The sequence below is a fragment of the Oratosquilla oratoria genome, chromosome 30 (genome assembly GCF_046742065.1).
Source record: "Oratosquilla oratoria isolate Oo_2021 chromosome 30, ASM4674206v1, whole genome shotgun sequence".
NCBI classification, from domain to species: domain Eukaryota; kingdom Metazoa; phylum Arthropoda; class Malacostraca; order Stomatopoda; family Squillidae; genus Oratosquilla; species Oratosquilla oratoria.
In genome coordinates, this window is record NC_134806.1 from 4793760 (window position 1) to 4811259 (window position 17500).

At 46.6% G+C, this 17500-nt stretch overlaps 1 protein-coding gene across 23 annotated transcripts in view; it reads right to left on the reverse strand.

The window, feature by feature from the left end:
- LOC143040991 (uncharacterized) overlaps positions 1-17500 on the reverse strand; it is a 577258-nt gene that overhangs the window by 279020 nt on the left and 280738 nt on the right. For 10 of the 23 annotated variants that reach the window (XM_076212476.1, XM_076212475.1, XM_076212469.1 and 7 more), the window contains exon 1: positions 11071-11963. The exons of 7 other annotated variants lie outside the window; for them this stretch is intronic. In XM_076212476.1, the coding sequence (XP_076068591.1) occupies positions 11071-11390 (320 nt within the window). In that variant the 5' untranslated portion in view covers positions 11391-11963. Of the gene's footprint in view, positions 1-10442; positions 10586-11070; positions 11964-17500 lie in introns of those variants that run through there. 6 more of the 23 variants (XM_076212471.1, XM_076212497.1, XM_076212496.1 and 3 more) reach the window with 6 other exon arrangements.

Below are 17500 nucleotides of genomic sequence, written 5' to 3' on the forward strand. Positions count from 1 at the left end.
AGAGGGAAGGGGAAGAAGAGGGGAAGGGAAGAAGAGGGGAGAAGAGGGGAGGGGAGGAGAAGAGGGGAGGGAGGAGAAGAGGGGAGGGGAGGAGAAGAGGGGAGGGGAGGGGAAGAAGAGGGGAGGGGAGGGGAAGAGGAGGGCCAGGAGGAGTAATGAAGGAGAGGGGAGGGGAAGAAGAGGGGAGGGGAGGGGAGGGGTAGAGAAGGGGCAGGTGTAGGAGGGAGAGGAGGGGACGGAAGGAGGTGAGAGAAAATAAAGTAAGGGAAGGGAGGGGTAAGGAAAGAAATGATGGGCAGATATGAGGAAACTGGTAGGATGGGGAGAAGAGTAGAAGGATGGGGAAGGAAGGAGAAGAAGACCAGTGATAGGTAGATGTGAAGGAGGGGGTAGGATGGGTAGGAGAGTAGGAGGATGGAGTTGGAAGAGGAAGTATGGGAAAGGGAAGGAAACGTAATATTACATATAAAGTAAGGGAGGAATGGGTAGGTAGGTCTGAGGAACAGAGAATGGGAGGGGAGGGGAGGATAAGGGAGACAATGGGTGGGACGAGAGAGAGCCGGGTGGGAGGGGGGAGGGAGGGTAAAGGAGGGGAGGATGAAGTGGGGGGGAGGGGCTGAGGTATCTGGGAGACACGCCCATATTTCATTTCATCAAGGATATCTGAGGTCTCTTATGTTTAACAAGACTTATTGACTCGCTGTCGGAGAATGAGATAAGACGGAAAGAAAATCTGTATATTTCGACCACTATCTGTGATCCTCTTCAGCGGAATGTTTAATCTTCATTCTTTCTTTGAATCCATACGTGAGAGGGTGATGTACTACTAAAGCTTCAATGCTTTGATTCAATTGAGGCTTGGGTCTCGGGTTGAAGCAACTAGTGCATCCAGCACAGGGCCATCAATCTCTATCTATCTTACCTTCTCTCACTCCCCTCACTTTCTGCCTACGTCATGGCCCCCTCTCTCCCCTCTCCCCTCACCTTCTTGCACTCTCCCAGACACTCCCATCAATCACACTCTCGTCCTGTGAGAGGGACGTCAAAGAGAATCACTTCCCTCTATATGAAGGTGCAACCCCGAACGGTTGACAGTCGGTCATTAGACCGAATCCAAAACGTTTCTTAATTTCTACTCTCCCCAAATGACAACCGGCGACTGCTCTCCTCCTCCTCCTCCTCCTACCACAACACAGAGTCTGATCCACATTAATACAACACGGACAAAATTCCAACGTTTCTTCTCTTAGAGATCTTCAAGACTCAAGTACCGTTGCCAGACGCTCTGGGGCTGCGGGTTTCCAGCCTGTGAAACTCGAGGCAATAATTACGATTATTATTATTAAACTCTCACCCAACCCCAAATTACATTCTCCCCTTTCATTCTTCTCTTCCTCTCATTCTTTTTTGTGCATTGGTGACGCAATCGGTAGCGTGCGGGTCTCGCTTCTTCCTAGTCCCGGGTTCGAGTCCCGCATTGCCCTCAGATTCCCAGCAGTGACTGTCTCCTGCCCCAACAGTGCCTAAACCACACAGGACTTCCGCCGACAGCTACGCGCCTCCTGGCGTATGCTCCTATCCACTTGACTGGGCTCCACGTGGTTACCGGGATTTCGAAGCTTAAGGCGCTAAGGCCGTCCCTGTCTACAGTGTTGTTAACAGGAACTAAACCAGTAATGAACCCCTTTAGGTCTCGCGGGAGGGGGGAGGGGGGCAGGGAGAAGGGGGAGAGGGGGGAGAGGGGGAGGGGGAGGGGGAGAAGGGATCTACAGAGACAAATCTACCCGCATGGTGTCTACATTCGACTCTCGCGTTCCATTCTGTCTGTCGCCAGGCGATTTTATTCAACCCACCTAATCCCCAATGGTCTTCCAAGGACCATTTCAACTAACTAGTCCTTTGGTGTCTATATTTCACTCATCTTTTTATTCTGCCGTCCGCCCTACGACGGGGTCCCGATCGATCTAGAGCCCGTTCAATTGGAGGTCCTCCTCCAAGGTCACTCTTCGGCGTTCGCGTCATCGATCAATAGAGTGCGTCATCGTGGCACGGACATTACACCCGTCACACGATCAATACTTTGTGACAACAGTGAGTCTCTAATTATCACCGAAATATTTCTCCCCAACTATATTGACTGGCCTGAGAGAAGTGAGGTCAATAACGTTTGCAAGGAATTCAATTGAATTAAGTGATTAAGAGGATCAAAATCATAACAACAAGAAACGTTGCTTGTAACCGAGCTCCCTCGTCATAATACAAACGTTTTTATTATTTTTTTATGAAATTGGAAAAAACACACACACACAGTCCCCCAAAACGCACATGTCAAAAGTGACGGCTTCGGCCGCATCAAAGCGCTTCCTGCCGTGAATTTTTCACTCTTCACTTGCATTCTCGTTATGTATGTGTACGTGTAAAATAAATAAATAAATAATAATCGGTTTATTGAGTTATACAGTGATACACTGTGTGTGTGTCTGTGTGTGTGTGTGTGTGTGTGTGTGTGTGTGTGTGTGTGTGTGTGTGTGTGTGTGTGTGTGTAATATGTGACACATATATTATCTTATTGGCTTCGTGAATACCACAAGAGAGTCAATAATACGACCATTCAGCTGCTCTACCCTTGAACTTTCTTTTATATCCAAAGGCGCTCCATTTCAAATACTGAACAGAATTATTAACTCGATCTTAAAAGGGCAAAGTGGTTTATTGGAAATACCACTCTCTCTTTCTCTCTTTTGTCTCCACTTCCCTCCTTCTTGTCTCCTTTCTTTTCTTTATTCTTCCCTTTCTGTCTCTCACTTTCTCTTTTTTTCTCTTTCTCACTTCCTTCCCTCTTTCTGTCTCTCACTCTTCTTCTCTCATCTCTTTTCGTTCCTTTCTCCTTCTGCATTTTCTCTTCTCCTCCTAATCCTCTTCCTCATTTCGTTCTCCCTCTCTCCTCTCTCTTTCTCTCTCATCTCCTTTCCCCCATTATCCCTCTCTACCCTTTTCTCTCTCTACTCTCTTTCAGTTTCCTCTCTATTCGTATTTCCGTTTCTCCACATTCTCTCATTCTTCTTCCTCTCGTTCTCTCTTTTCTCTCCTACTATTACATATCCCTCTTTCTTCTCCAGCTCTCATTTTCCTCTCTTTTGCCTCACATACGTAATACATGACAACGTTATCCAAGGGAACGAGATTGCACATACGGAGAGAACCGCTGGTAAATTACATCCCATAACAACAACAGCAGCAACAACAACAACAACAACAACAACAACCTTTAGCCACTGGGCTCTTTCACGTGACCAGTGAGTCTTTCAACAGAGGGCTGGATAAGTCTCAGGAGATAAAGTGCTTGTAATCAGTATATTGTGTGGCAACGCTTTCCCATAATCAGTGTCAATGACGAGCCTGATACGAAGTGTACTGCATTGTCTAATAAGCCACTCTTCCTTTCAATGCTATATCACAAAGGATTACGAACAAAACATGGCGACAGGAGGCCTTTCAGTTCATAAAGACAAAACAATATATATATACCTATACATACATACATTATATATATTATATATATATATATATATATATATATATATATATATATATGTGTGTGTGTGTGTGTGTGTGTGTGTGTGTGTACGTGTGTGTGTCTGTGTGTAACCATACAGAAACTGGAGGTAGTGAGGGCCAAAGGGTTAGGGCGTCGTTATTTGCGGCGAAGGTCGAGGGGATGACGGTTCGAAACCTGCCACCGGCGAAGTTGAACCAAGTGCATGGTTCATTAAATTCCACGCTACAAAGTCTTCTGTGAGGAGCACCGTCCTAGCCTACCGACAGGAGGAGTTTGTGACGGTAAACCATATCATCATCATCATATGATAAAGAAATAGACACTTAAACAGCCATTCCCTTGCTGACGACAATCGCAAAGCATTATTTTCTGTTTGCACAACTTGATCGACGAAGAAGAATGCAGAGAACAGGAAGTTCTGATCTCCATTTTTTTTTATGGAATAAGCGGCCTCGAGATTATTGGATTTCTATATCGTTTGAATTATAAAAATCACATTTTAGGAATTTCGGTGCTAGTCCCAAACGTGGATATGAAGCTTAAGGTTTATTACTGCGTAAACCTGGTTTTACACACACACACACACACACACATGGACATGACACACCAGTTTGTCCAGAACGAAGGGAAAGAAATCAAATTTTCACCAAAACTTTGATGTCATGGAATGTAATGCGGAGCAGTCATTTTCCTCACCACAGACTCGAACACAAATACCCACACACCTGTATATTAAATATAGATAAACACAAACACACACAAACTTGTGAACCCTGCCAGAGGAGGATCCAAACTGATTATACATGCCATTGTGTATGTGTTTGTGTGTGTGTGTGTGTGTGTGTGTGTATGTGTGTGTGTGTGTGTGCGCACACACACACACACACACACACACACACACACACACACACAGCATTACCCATAGATCGGTCATACATGAGCTCTGAGCTCTCTTCCGGGAGGGTAATAGTTGTCGATCACGAATCCAACACGTGATCCAAGACCATGGTGAATCACACATGAAGAGACTTTGAGTACCGACCAGGAGGTGCTGTTGGACTTTAGGAATTGCTGGCAGGGGGGAGGGGGGGGGAGAGCTAATTGTCTCCGATGTCCGTCCTCCCCGAGAGGAACCCACCGTTGTGGCCTCGCCGGTAATGGGTCACGAAAATGAAAATGCAAATTCGCGACCGTGACATGACACCGATATAATATTAAACTCCGCCGTCGCTGTCACAATCCTCGCCAGAAGCGGAAACTACATACCATCGTCATCACCGCCACCATGACCATCACCACATCCGTCACAATCATCATCACCATGTCGTACATCATCAATACAACCACAACTACATCCACCACCACCACCATCATCGTTATCACATTCATCACCACCTATTCAATACCACACATCACTATAATCTACCCACCACCACAAGTACAACCACCACACATCACTATAACCACCATCACGACCAGCGTTACTGCAGACTCATGACTCCATGACGTGACGTGACGTGACGTAGCCTTGGTGGTGTTGACGGTTTGAATGTCATCGGTGCGTTCGAGTTTGGGACCAAATTTTCTTTCACTTACGCTGCTGAACAGTTGATTTGCAGTCCAACCTACCCGGACCAGACACTTTTTTCATCATTCCCTTTTTCTCCCCTCCCCCCTCTCTCTCTCCCTCGTTTGATACTGAATAAAACTCCATACTCTAGCCTAAAAGTTTAATTTGCCACCTCACGTTCATATTCTCTCAATATTTACTTACACATATACAATTATATATATATATATATAAATATAGGCAAAGTAGACCACTTGTAAAAAAGAAACTAACGAAGCAGAGCGCTTTCGTATATTACATCTTCAGTGCAACTGAAGATGTAATATACGAAAGCGCTCTGCTTCGTTAGTTTCTTTTTTCCAAGTGGTCTACTTTGCATAAGTGAACACACGTACCCGTGTTCTTATTAGCATATGTATATATATATATATATATATATATATATATATATATATATATATATATATATATATGTATGTATATATATATATATATATACAGTATATATTATATATATATATATATATATATACATATATGTGTGTGTGTGTGTGTGTGTGTGTGTGTGTGTGTGTGTGTGTGTGTGTGTGTGTGTGTGTGTTTGTGTATACAACTGAACGAGAGAATGTTTTCTCTACATATTTTTCGCCAAACCAAAATAATCCAACCACTGCCTACGGCACAAGGTAGGTCACCGCCGCCGCCGCCGGCGCCGCCATCTTGGGTCGCCCCGGCGGCGACCTGACTTGCAATTAAACGAGGACCTCTTTTCCGTCCGATCTCATTTGGAGGAGATCCTCTTCTCGTAATGCCCCTGGAAAGTTGCTTTACAGCTTCTCACATCTCGCCCAAAGGGTAGTTTGTCTTCACTCGTAAGAATTCTTTCTTCATTTCACTGCGGGGACTCTACACCGATTTTTTTTATCATGATTATTACTATTATTATTACAATTATTACCATAAACACACACACACACACACACCTATATTATATATATACATACATATATATATATATATATATATATGCAAAATTACATTAGAAAAGAAAACTGAAGACAGTATTTTCGTATTACAAAGAGGCATGGGTGTACGAGGTTTTATACTTAACCCATCTGACATCCTTGTCTCTCTCTATTACGTCTGAGGACGAAACATTCGAAAAGACTTATTGTCTTCAAGTTTCTTTACTCCTCTGGCAATTTTGCATACTTTGTTTCAATGTGATGTGAAAGCCTTGCGTGTGTGTGTGTATAATCATGACAAGACAAGGGGCAAAGAGAAAATATTGAAGCAAGATAAAGACTGTTGCTTCTACAGGCAATCCAACTCCATTACATTCATCACCGGCACACACACACACACACACACACACAAAAGAGGGCGTGCAAGATCATCCTGGGACTTGCCTATGACGGCTATAACAACGCCCTAACTACTCTGAATCTCCCTAGGCTGTCAGAGAAGCATCGGTAGGCAATGAAGAAGGTCAGGGAAGATCTACTCACTCACCCTGGTCACCGATACTCGTTCCTACCCAACGCCCTGCCTCCGCTACCACACCACTCTACTAGGTACATCAACAAACTCGTGCCCATCAGAACGACTAGGATTGACCGCTACAAAAGCATAGCCATTCCGTCTATAGTGCACCTCATTAATTCAATTTAATCTAGTCATAGAACTAGCTCATGCTGTGCATCGTCAGTGCATCACTGTAAGCAGATTATTTTTATCACTATTATTATTACACAGAGTATAAACACACACACACACACACACACACACACAGAAACCTGGTGTAGTAGTTAACATCTCGCTCTCTCATCCGGAAAGTTCAAGACTCCGTTCATAGCATGAAACGCTTCCACTAATACTATGAGCCGTTACTGTCTCCCTCGTGCAAGGAGACGGGTGTGTGGTAGTTGCAATATGACAGTATAATCCGGGAGGGCAATAGCTGTCGTTCACGAGACCAGCATGTGATCCATGACTATGATTTATCATACACACGTGTGCGTACACATGCAAATACAAATTTTATATAAGCTTCAACCTCTGTCACGTCACTCCTGCAAACTTCTCCGACGTGTCCCTCCAAGTGCGGTTATCAACTACTTTCGTACGAAGGTCGTAAAGTCTCACGCCAAATGACGAGGTCGCATCATGTCGAAATCAGCTGTAACTGGTTCTCACGAGTTTCTATCATAGCCTCTCACGATCTACCGTATCTCTCAGGTTCTGCTATATTGCGTTCTCACGATCTGCTGTAATTATGTGTTCTCACGATATGTTGTAATAGGTTCTCACAATCCGGTGCAACGAGTTATCACGATTTGTTGTAATGGGGCCTCACGATCTAGAGCAATGGGCTCTCACGGTATGTTGTAATAGGCTCTCACGATCCGGTGCAATGAGTTCTCATGATCTGCTGTAATGGGGTTTTACAATCTACTGTAATGGGTTCTCACGATATGTTGTAATAGGTTCTCACGATACACTAATTCTCACTATCTACTGAAACGGGATCTCACGATATACTCTAATAAACTCACATTCTGCTCTAATGGGTTATCAATCTCTGTCGTAATGAGCTCTCACGATATACTCTAATAAACTCACATTCTGCTCTAATGAGTTCTCAATTTCTGTCGTAATGAGCTCTCACGATATGCAGTAACAGATTCTCACGATCTATTGTACTGATATCTTACGGTTATCTGTAACGGGATCTCACGATTCCCCGTTACAAAACCTCACGATAGGATGTAACAGGCTCTCCCGAAGTTCTCACGGTAAGCTGTAATACATTCTCACGTTCTGGGTACTGTGATGTTCTGGCGTGTAATGGTTCTACATAAGGTTCGGAATTCTTAAAACTCCCGAAATTCTAGGGTCATTTTACGGCAACACACTTATTGAATTGGATGTTGCCATATTATCGAGTCTAACATTTCCCCGACCCATTGAAGATGTGTAAAGGTGATGACACATTAGGCTTTTCTTGCTAGCATGCTATTTGCTTTTGCTATTTCGTTTGAGTAGCAACGACTTCGGTTGCAATATTCTAGACTTTCGTAATAACATCTTAATAATGTGTCTAACATTCGTATTCTAGGTTCAACTTAGTTCGTCGTTCAGCTCATCATTATATGACGCAAAATTAATTTGACATTTGGAAATTTGAAAAACAAATGATCGTAACCGAAGTAGTTTCTACTAAAAACGAAGTAGCAAAGGCGAGTAGCATGCTAGCGTAGTGTGCCGCCAAAGAGGCGTATATGAGGTCATGAATCAATGAACTTAACCCTTATGATTCATCTTAAACCTCCTGAGCTTAACCTCAGTTTAACCTTCATGTAACTTCTATTCGCCCGATGGGATAATCCCCTTTTGGAGGGGTTTAAAACCGGTTTAATAAACTCGCTTAGTTTTCGGTGTCAATTGGCGGGTTGTTTTCGATCCTCCCTCGCAAGAGGCGGACCATTGTTCGAGTTCAACAGATTCCAGGTACATAGGGCAAAGGTGGCGGCTTCGGCCGCAGGTAATTGCTTCCAGGCGTGAGCTTCTTCTGAACAATATACCAAAGTAATCCAAACAAACGAAGGAGGACCATGAGAATACATGGAGTTGTTTAAACTATAGCTATAACTATAGCTATAACAATGTAATTACAACCCTACATTGGCTCGGCGCCAAGTTGTCCATAGGGATAGAAGCGCTGGTAAACTAGTCCTGCACAGGTTCCTCCTCGGCCTATGCCAACCCCTTACGTAGCAGGTGACCTCATGCTGCCCTTATTCGTGAGTGTGGCATTCCCTCAAGGATTGCAGGGTGACTACCTGGGTTACCCCTTGCTTGCCGAGTGGCACTTTCCATCTTATTCTCGTTGGCGCCAGGCTATTCCGTTGGTAGCGGAAAGATTCAATCCATCCATCAATCAATCTGTACAATTTCACAATATATATAGCCTAGTTGGAAAGTCACTGTCGCACTTGTCATGAGGATGCCGGGTTCGAGTCCTGGGCAGTACCACATTTCAATTTCAGCATGCTGGCCTTTGATGGCTTAGAATTAAAGTGCATTGTGGTTGTTAATATATATATATATATATATATATATATATATATATATTATATATATATTATGTTAAAGGTTTACCTTCACGGTTGACCTCTTTCTGACCCTTTGGGTCATTTTCCGCTCATTTCGTGACCTCGTTCTGGCAACGTCGCCAAAATAATCTATTCGAATTAGGCAGATATTTGGTACAAGAAAGGCTCAAGTTATCTTCGCTTAACGCTCCCTTCCTCTCTCCCCCTCCCCTCCATCAACACACTTTTATTCATTTATTCCACCTAACGCCCGAGATGATGAAGTTCAAGAACATCTCATTTAACACCCCTTAACCCAAAGAAGCCCTTTACTGATTTAGTTTAACTCCCGGGCTGAAAGTATTAACCCGAACTCAATTAACCCATTAGGCCCTGATACGACCTTTAAGGATTTAATTCTGGCAAGAAGGATCCGATTTTATTAAAATCTTAGGACGAAGAAATCTAGAAAGACTTAGTTTCTGAAGGATCACATTCTGAGAAGCTAATGTTCTTCAGTAGGACACGATTTTTCTATATATGGGGTGAGGGGGGGGCTACTACTGGGGCGAGGGGGCTACTAAGGGGGTGAGGGGGGCTACTAAAGGGGTGAGGGGGCTACTAAAGGGGTGAGGGGGAGTACTAAAGGGGTGAGGGGGAGTACTAAAGGGGTGAGGGGGAGTACTAAAGGGGTGAGGGGGGGCTACTAAAGGGGTGAGAGGGGCTACTAAAGGGGTGAGGGGGGCTACTAATGAGGTGAGGGGGCTACTAATGGGGTGAGGGGGGCTAATACAGGGGTGAGGGGGGCTAATGATGGGGGGGACTGTTAACAACTGTACAGGTTCGGTTTTGATTGGGTTTTTTGCATTTTGGGTTTGTCCAGGAAGTTCTCTACTCGTAAAAGTTGATGTAGGATCGGATTCTCTACAAAGGCTTCATGAGTTATGTCCTGAGCTATGCGTGTATGAGGGGGGGGGGAGGGAATTCGTAGTAAAATTCTGACACAAAATTGTAACACGATTACCTTCCACTGAATGTCTAGCTCAGGGGTTCTTTATTACGAGTCTGGTATGGGGTCGGGGTCCTCCATGAACAGGTTCAGTATTGGGTTCCTGGAACAAGGAGGTGGGGGGGGGGGGCGTATGTAATTTTGACAAACTCCTGACACGGTTATTTGGTTTTGGGGGTTCTTTATTATGGGTTTAACATGGGTTCGTACCCTCCACGAAGAGGTCCTGGGCTGGGTGATGGGACTCTATTCTGACCAGTGACTTCCAACACGGGGTCTCTATTGTGGGTTTCATGGGGTCCAACCCAAGAGCCGTGAGAAGCCGACTGGGGGGGGAAGTCCTTTACCGAAGATTTGATCTGGGATCCACTGGGGTGGACTCTTTATTAGGAATCTGTCACTGGGTCCACTACAAGGCCTGGCACTACAGCTACGAGTCGGGGGGTCCTGGTTCTACATGGAGGTACTGACATAGGATCTTGATCAACAGGCTTGGCATAGGTTCCTTCACTAAAATTCCTACAAGCGCTTGCCACAGTGCAAAAAGACCACACCGGTGCGTGTTAAGGTTCATTGGGGGGGATGGGGGGGAGTGTTCTGCATGCGGGGCTGAGCCAGGAACCCCCAATGAGGACGAAGGGGGAAGTCCCCCTTCACCCACAGGGGATCTCACTGAGATCGAAGAAGTCCCCAGCAGGTTCTCCTTCACTCATAACACCCCACTGAGGGCGAACGGGGGCACACACCCCTTCACCCAGCTGGCTCGCTGGCTGGGACCCCCAACCAGGTGCCCCTTCACCCACAGGATCAGCTGGTGAGCTGGCGACCCCGTGCCTACCTCTTGCTGCGAAGCGGCGAGGCCGAGTGCGAATGGTAGTGGTAGCCAGGAGTGGTGGCCACGCAGGGTAGAGGGGTCCCTTTCTCGAACCCAACGGCTGACCTGTAGGCGGCCCAGGCGACGCTGGCGGACGACACGAAAGGTGGGGAGGTGTGGCGCCTCGTCCTGGGGCGGGAACCCCGGGGGCTGCAAGGGCGCGTCGCCCCCCAAGTGTTGACCCGTGTACGTCGTGACACTTGCATAGCCGTGGGCGAGGAGTGGGTGCTGAGCAGGGCATCGTCATCCAGGGCCCCGCTCACGCCCACACAACACACGTTCATGGCAACACGAACTGGGCCCCCCTTCACTGTACACGGCGGGGCCCCTCGAGTATTAGAGTAATCCTTGTTAACATGCCAGCCCCACCACCACCACCCCCTGGCCTGGTTGGCTGGTTGGTTGGTTGGCTGGCTTGGCTGGCTGGTTTTGAGAAGCGATCTGTGCGCTGTCTGGATGTCTGTATGTCTGTGGCTGGTTGGCGAGTTCTGTGTGGCTACTACACCCGCGCGCTCACTGCACCAGATGGACTGTCTCGGCGACCAAGAGCACCTTCATGGGAGAGTCCGTAGCGGCGGAGGGGGAGACGACGACGACGAGGGCGACGAGGGCGATGACGGAGGCAGTGGTGACGACAACGATTGCTGCGGCGGGGGTGGTAGTGGTAGTGGCACCGCGCCGTGCCTGGGCGCGCGGGTATCGCAGTTCTCCATTGTCTCGCCGACAGGAGCAGGAACAGCACTGGGTCCTCCGCGCGTCAGCACCGCGCGACTAGGGCCACCGTGGCCACGACGTCGTGTTCCTCCTGGCCATAATGACGTCAGCCCCAACAATCTGCTCTCCATTACAACAACCCCTCGCCACGTCCGCTCAGGCTCCGCCTTCTGGCTGCTGCCACATGCACGACAAGTGCTCCTCGGGACTTCGGGGCCCCCTGCTGCGGCCCACCAAACCCTCGTGCGCCGGGGTGACCCTCCGCCACCAGCACCTCGCACAAGACTGCGGCGGCGGCGGCGGAGGAGGAGGGAGAGGAGGAGGAGGAAGAGGAGGAGGAGGCAAGGGGCGGCGAGAAAGGGTCGACTCGGGAGCGCAGCGCGGGGGCCGTCGTTAGCGCGGACGCGCATCCCACGACTAAAGGTGTGGCCGGCCTGGAACCCATGGAAAGCCGCCTGGCCTGCCCGCCGCCCTGCCTGCGCGCTGCTGCAGTCCACCAACCCCTCCTCCCACCCCCACGCACCCTCCTGCCTGCTTCCCTCCCTGCTTGCCTACCCTCGCTCGGCTTCCCCCTCTCCTCCCTTCCCCTCTCTTCGCCGGCCTCCCATCACCACGTCTCCCCTCGGTGGCCTCCCTCTTCTCCCCACCCCTCGTCAGCTCCCTCATCAGACCTTTCCCCTTACCTTTCCCCAAGCGGCCTTCCTCTCTTCCCCTTCCTCCCCAATACTCTCCTTCTCTCTCCCAACGACCCATTTCCCTTCTAGCCATCGGCCTTTCTCCCCTTCCTTCATTCATTCATTCCCCTCTTTATTCCTCTCTTCTATTTCTTTCTCCCCTTTCCTTCCTCGTCGACTCTCTTCCCATTCTCTCCCTTCCCCCAGTCACTCCCATTCCTTTATTCCCATTTTCATCGACCTCTCTCTCTCTCCTATATCTTTATCCCCTTCCCCTCTTTTTCCCTCTCTGACAACTTGGACGATGTCTCCCCTCTTTCTCAAGGCCACCGAGCCTCCCCTCCTCTCCTCTCTTCCCCTCCACCACATATCCAACGTCTCACCTCTCTTTACCCTTTGTATTCACTCCTTCTTTCCATTTGGTCTTGGTTCTCCGCTCTCTCTCTCTCTCTTTCGCTCTCTCTCTCTCTCTCTCTCTCTCTCTTTTCGCTCGCCAACACCTTTAGTTCCGTCCTCGTTTCTAGCTAGTGATTACCCTTTAATGAGCAACATGCGCGACCAGGGCTGAAATAATTTCAGTATCGCTGCGCTGCGAGTCGTAACTCTAACTCTCCTGGGGGGGGAGTTGGGTGTGTACGTGTAAGGTCATGGCATTACCCATAGATCGGAAGGGAAATAGCTGTCGATCACGAGTCCAACACGTGATCCAAGACCATGGTGAATCACACACACACGATGGATGAGACAAAGACGGAACTCCACCAGTGTAGTTTTTTATTATACATCACAATAACGTTCAATAAACACACATCCAATGGTGGGACAAGGACGAAACCCCACTAGCGTAGCCCTTTCCTATACACCACAATACCGTTAAACACACAGACCTTTACACCTTATTCAGGAGCTTTTCTTCCTTTGTTCCTGCTGTCCGCGCGCCCTCAGGACAACGGCGCCAGAACACAAACAAAAGGAGAAACGCAAACGCATGGAGTCACTTGACAAATGCGCGAAAAATAAAAAAAAAAATAAAAAAGCGCTAAATCTGCGAACCCTCCCGGATTTGGCCATTTGCACCTCCTTGCCCAACACACTTCGTCATCCCGGCCCCACAGCACCTGACCTCTTGTGTAGCTCGGCGTGTCCTCTTTCTGTCCTCGACGCCTAAGATGCAGCCAGGCTGCCTTACCTCCAGTCTCCCTCCTCTGCATCTTTTATCTTTGCCCTTGCTACACACACACACACACACACACACACACACACACACACACACACACACACACACACACACCTCGTGGCGCTGTGGTAGACTTCCCGGCCGCCACTACGGCGGTCCGGGTTCGAATCCCGCCCAAGGCTGAAATAATTTTAGTGTCGCTGTGCTGCGAGTCGTTACTCCAACTCTCGTGGGTGGGGAGTTTTGTGTGTGTGTGTGTGTGTGTGTGTGTGTGTGTGTGTGTGTGTGTGTGTGTGTGTGTGTGTGTGTGTGTGTGTGCGTGTAAGGTCACAGCATTACCCATAAATCGGTCATATATGAGCTCTGAGCTCTCTTCTCTTTACCTTACGCCCTCTCTTCTCTTTACCTTACGCCCCTCCTTCCCTCCTAGCTCCTTCCCCATGTGCCCTTACCTCCTTACTCGCCTTACCTTCTTTCCCCACTGCATCTTCTCCCTCTTCCACCACCTTACCTACCTTATGCCTCATGCCTCTTCGCCTTGCCTCACCCATTTTACCTCCTTCCCCATCCACGCCTCCCGAGGCTCCATCGCTTCGACCAAATTGATTAGCTCCCGCGACCTCTCGCGGCTAATTAGCACTCCACATTCCACCTCCACCTCCTCCCCGAGGTCCCTATTACCGCGATACCACCTTCTTAGAACTCCTGTCGAAAAAAGACGCGCGTTCCCGTGAAGGGTGCACTTCCCACGCGATTGCTACCTCCGTTCCCTACCGCTGTAACGTGCTGGTCTCTCATTCACCAAGTGGTGGGTTCGAATCCCGCACTCCCGTCCGATTTCCAGCGGTGCTACCTGTCCCAACAGTTCAAGCGTACAGGTCTAAGTCGACGGCTTCGGCCGCAGCTACTCAGCGCCTCCTGGTGTAAGATCCTCACCACATTCTACCATTCCGGACTTTGGACTTACTCATATGGGGAGTTTAGCGACACCCCTACGGACCAGAATCACCCATTTTCTTTTGTGATTGGAGATTCTTAAAAAAATCTTTCCTCATAAATCCTTGAAAGGGAAAGATTTATATAAGGAAATATATATTTTTAAAGAATACCACCGTGAGAATCTTACGGTAGTATTAGAAAAAATCTTTCCTTATATAAATCTTTCCCTTCAAATGATTTATGCAAGATTTATCAAAGAAAGTGTTTTTAAGAATACCACCGTCAGATTCAATCGGAAAAGAATGCTGACTGTTGACTTCTACAATCGCCTCTGTTCTGTTACTCTCTCTCCTTCATCTCTTTGATGTGACTTTGTTAGCAAATGTAGAAGCGCTGGTTACTCTCGACAAATTACCTAAGACTCCTTGTAACCCTTTCAATGTTAAAGATGACTTCAAGTTTTACTCAGTCTGTCGCCAGGCGATTTTAATCACCTAAAGGAGGCCTCCAGCAGTCAAGGTTTTTTTTTTTATCTATTAACTTTTTCACAGCAAAAGTAAACTTATGTATGATTATGACTGCCGCCTGGCGATTTTATTGCCTCTTCACTCCTCCTCCCCTCCCCTTCCCTTCACTCCTCCTCTTCCTTTACCCCTTCACCCTCCCTCTCCTCTCCCCTTTTTCAATTCACCTCACCATCTCCTCCCCTTTGCTCTTCATTCCAGCCCCTCTCCTACCCTTCCCTTCCCTCTTCTTCTCCTCTTACCATATCACCGTTCCTTTTCCCCTCTCCTTCTCTTCATCTCCCCCTTTCCCCTTCCCCTCTCCCTGCGTCTGTGGGCAGTCAGGTCGCCCCCAGGAATTGATTCCACGACATAAGCTCCCAAGACAAAACCTCACCAAGACATAAGCTCACACCCCCTTAATGGTAAAACAGACAAAAATTCACAAGTCAAGCTCACGGTGTTGTCTCAGATGGACGTTTCCCATCTGGGGGCTTTCAAAAAAGTGCAAACCAAATATTATCATTAAAAAGTGTTTATTATAATAACAATTTTGTATCTACTAGTGTTGCCATGATGAATGAATACTATTTATAATGTGTGCTAGGGGTGTCCGCAGGAATCTTTGTAGGAATGCCCCCCCCAAAAAAAAAAAAAATCAAAGATATTATACATTATATGGTTAATGGTATAGGTTTTAATTCAAATACACAGTACAAATTGGACGCATAGGCATATATACATTACCTACATTAGATAATTTCGACTTTCTTCAGTCATAAACTGATATGCTATAACATAATAGATTGTACGATGTAATATGATTTAATAAAGAAAATATAGACAAGTGATATTTCCAATCTCTGTGATAACGAAGGTGATAATATGTGTGTATTTGTATGATGTATTACAATTTAAGAAAGAAAATATAAAAAAAGTGTGAGCTTTTGTCTTTTTTCATGAAGGGTGTGAGTTTATGTTTTGTGAGCTTTTGTCTTGTGAGCCTTTGTCCTTTTTTTATGAAGGGTGTGAGTTTATGTCTTGCGAACCTATGTCTTGTGAGCTTTTGTCTTGTAAGCTTGTGTCCGTGCACCCCAGGAACTACGCCTTCGGCAGTATCTCTGCGTTCTTCGGGGATTCTCGAACTAGGCAACGCGCGGGTCTTCTGTTCTTTTGCAGGTCATGACTCCCATCGCTCCTCCTCCCCCCGCCTTTAACATAACCAATATAGCTTTTTTCCACCTTTGCAATCGACAAAATGAAATACGTTCGCTACAGCTAACAAAAACATGAAAAATAATGTAGTAATAGTGACGCCAACTGTACAATCCAAGACAACCCCATGGAATATTTTGTATGAGTGTGAGAGAAAGAGAGAAGGGAAGAGAGAGAGAGAGAGAGAGAGAGAGAGAGAGAGAGAGAGAGAGAGAGAAGGGTGAGGGCGGCTGTGCGCCCTGGATGACCTATAGTATAATGAGATGACCCAGACATCATTCGCACGTGGGTGACCTCACAGCGACCTTAGACTTGACCTATTGTGGCACTCTGACCTACCGGGCCAACCGGAATGCATTAACCCTTTCCTTACATTTGACAACTTTTGCACTGATTCTAGCTGCCGTCACGTGATTTTATTACATGAAAGACACCCCCTTCTGAAGTCAAAGAGGGATGTTTACTCAGTAAACATAAACAAGGTGAAGACAGACAGCGCATACAATGCCCAAGACACAGCAAACTTGGACTATAATGTTCAATTAATACACTTTTCTTTCCAGGTAGAAATCTCCCCGTCCTCTCATTTTATGCAATGGGGGGACGGAGAGGGGGGGTCGCCGATTTAATGAAGCGGCCTTGCTGTGGATGTGCTGTGTCTTGCGACACTGCTTCTGACCCAGGGCAGTGGACAAGGTGCAGGAATGACCCGTCATTCAGGAGGTGCTAAGATAAGAGGGAGGGTGGAGGGGTGTGGAGTGTATTCAGGGATGGAATGGGTGGGAATGATTTTATGCCTTTTTCTTTTTGGCTACCCCCTTGTAAGGGGGAAAAAGCCTCGGTATATGTATGTATATATATATATATATATATATATATATATTATATATATATTATATTACATATATGTATATATATATATATATAGATATACATATATATATATATTAAATATATATATATATATATATATAATATATATATACACATACTTGATGTATATATACATACTAAATATTCATCAACGAAAGACATTCCCATAGTTCTATTTAATTCACAGTCAAGTTCAGTTGTCCCCGATATTATGATTACATACTAAATATTCATCAACGAAAGACATATCCATAGTTCTATTTAATTCACAGTCAAGTTCAGTTGTCCCCGATATTATG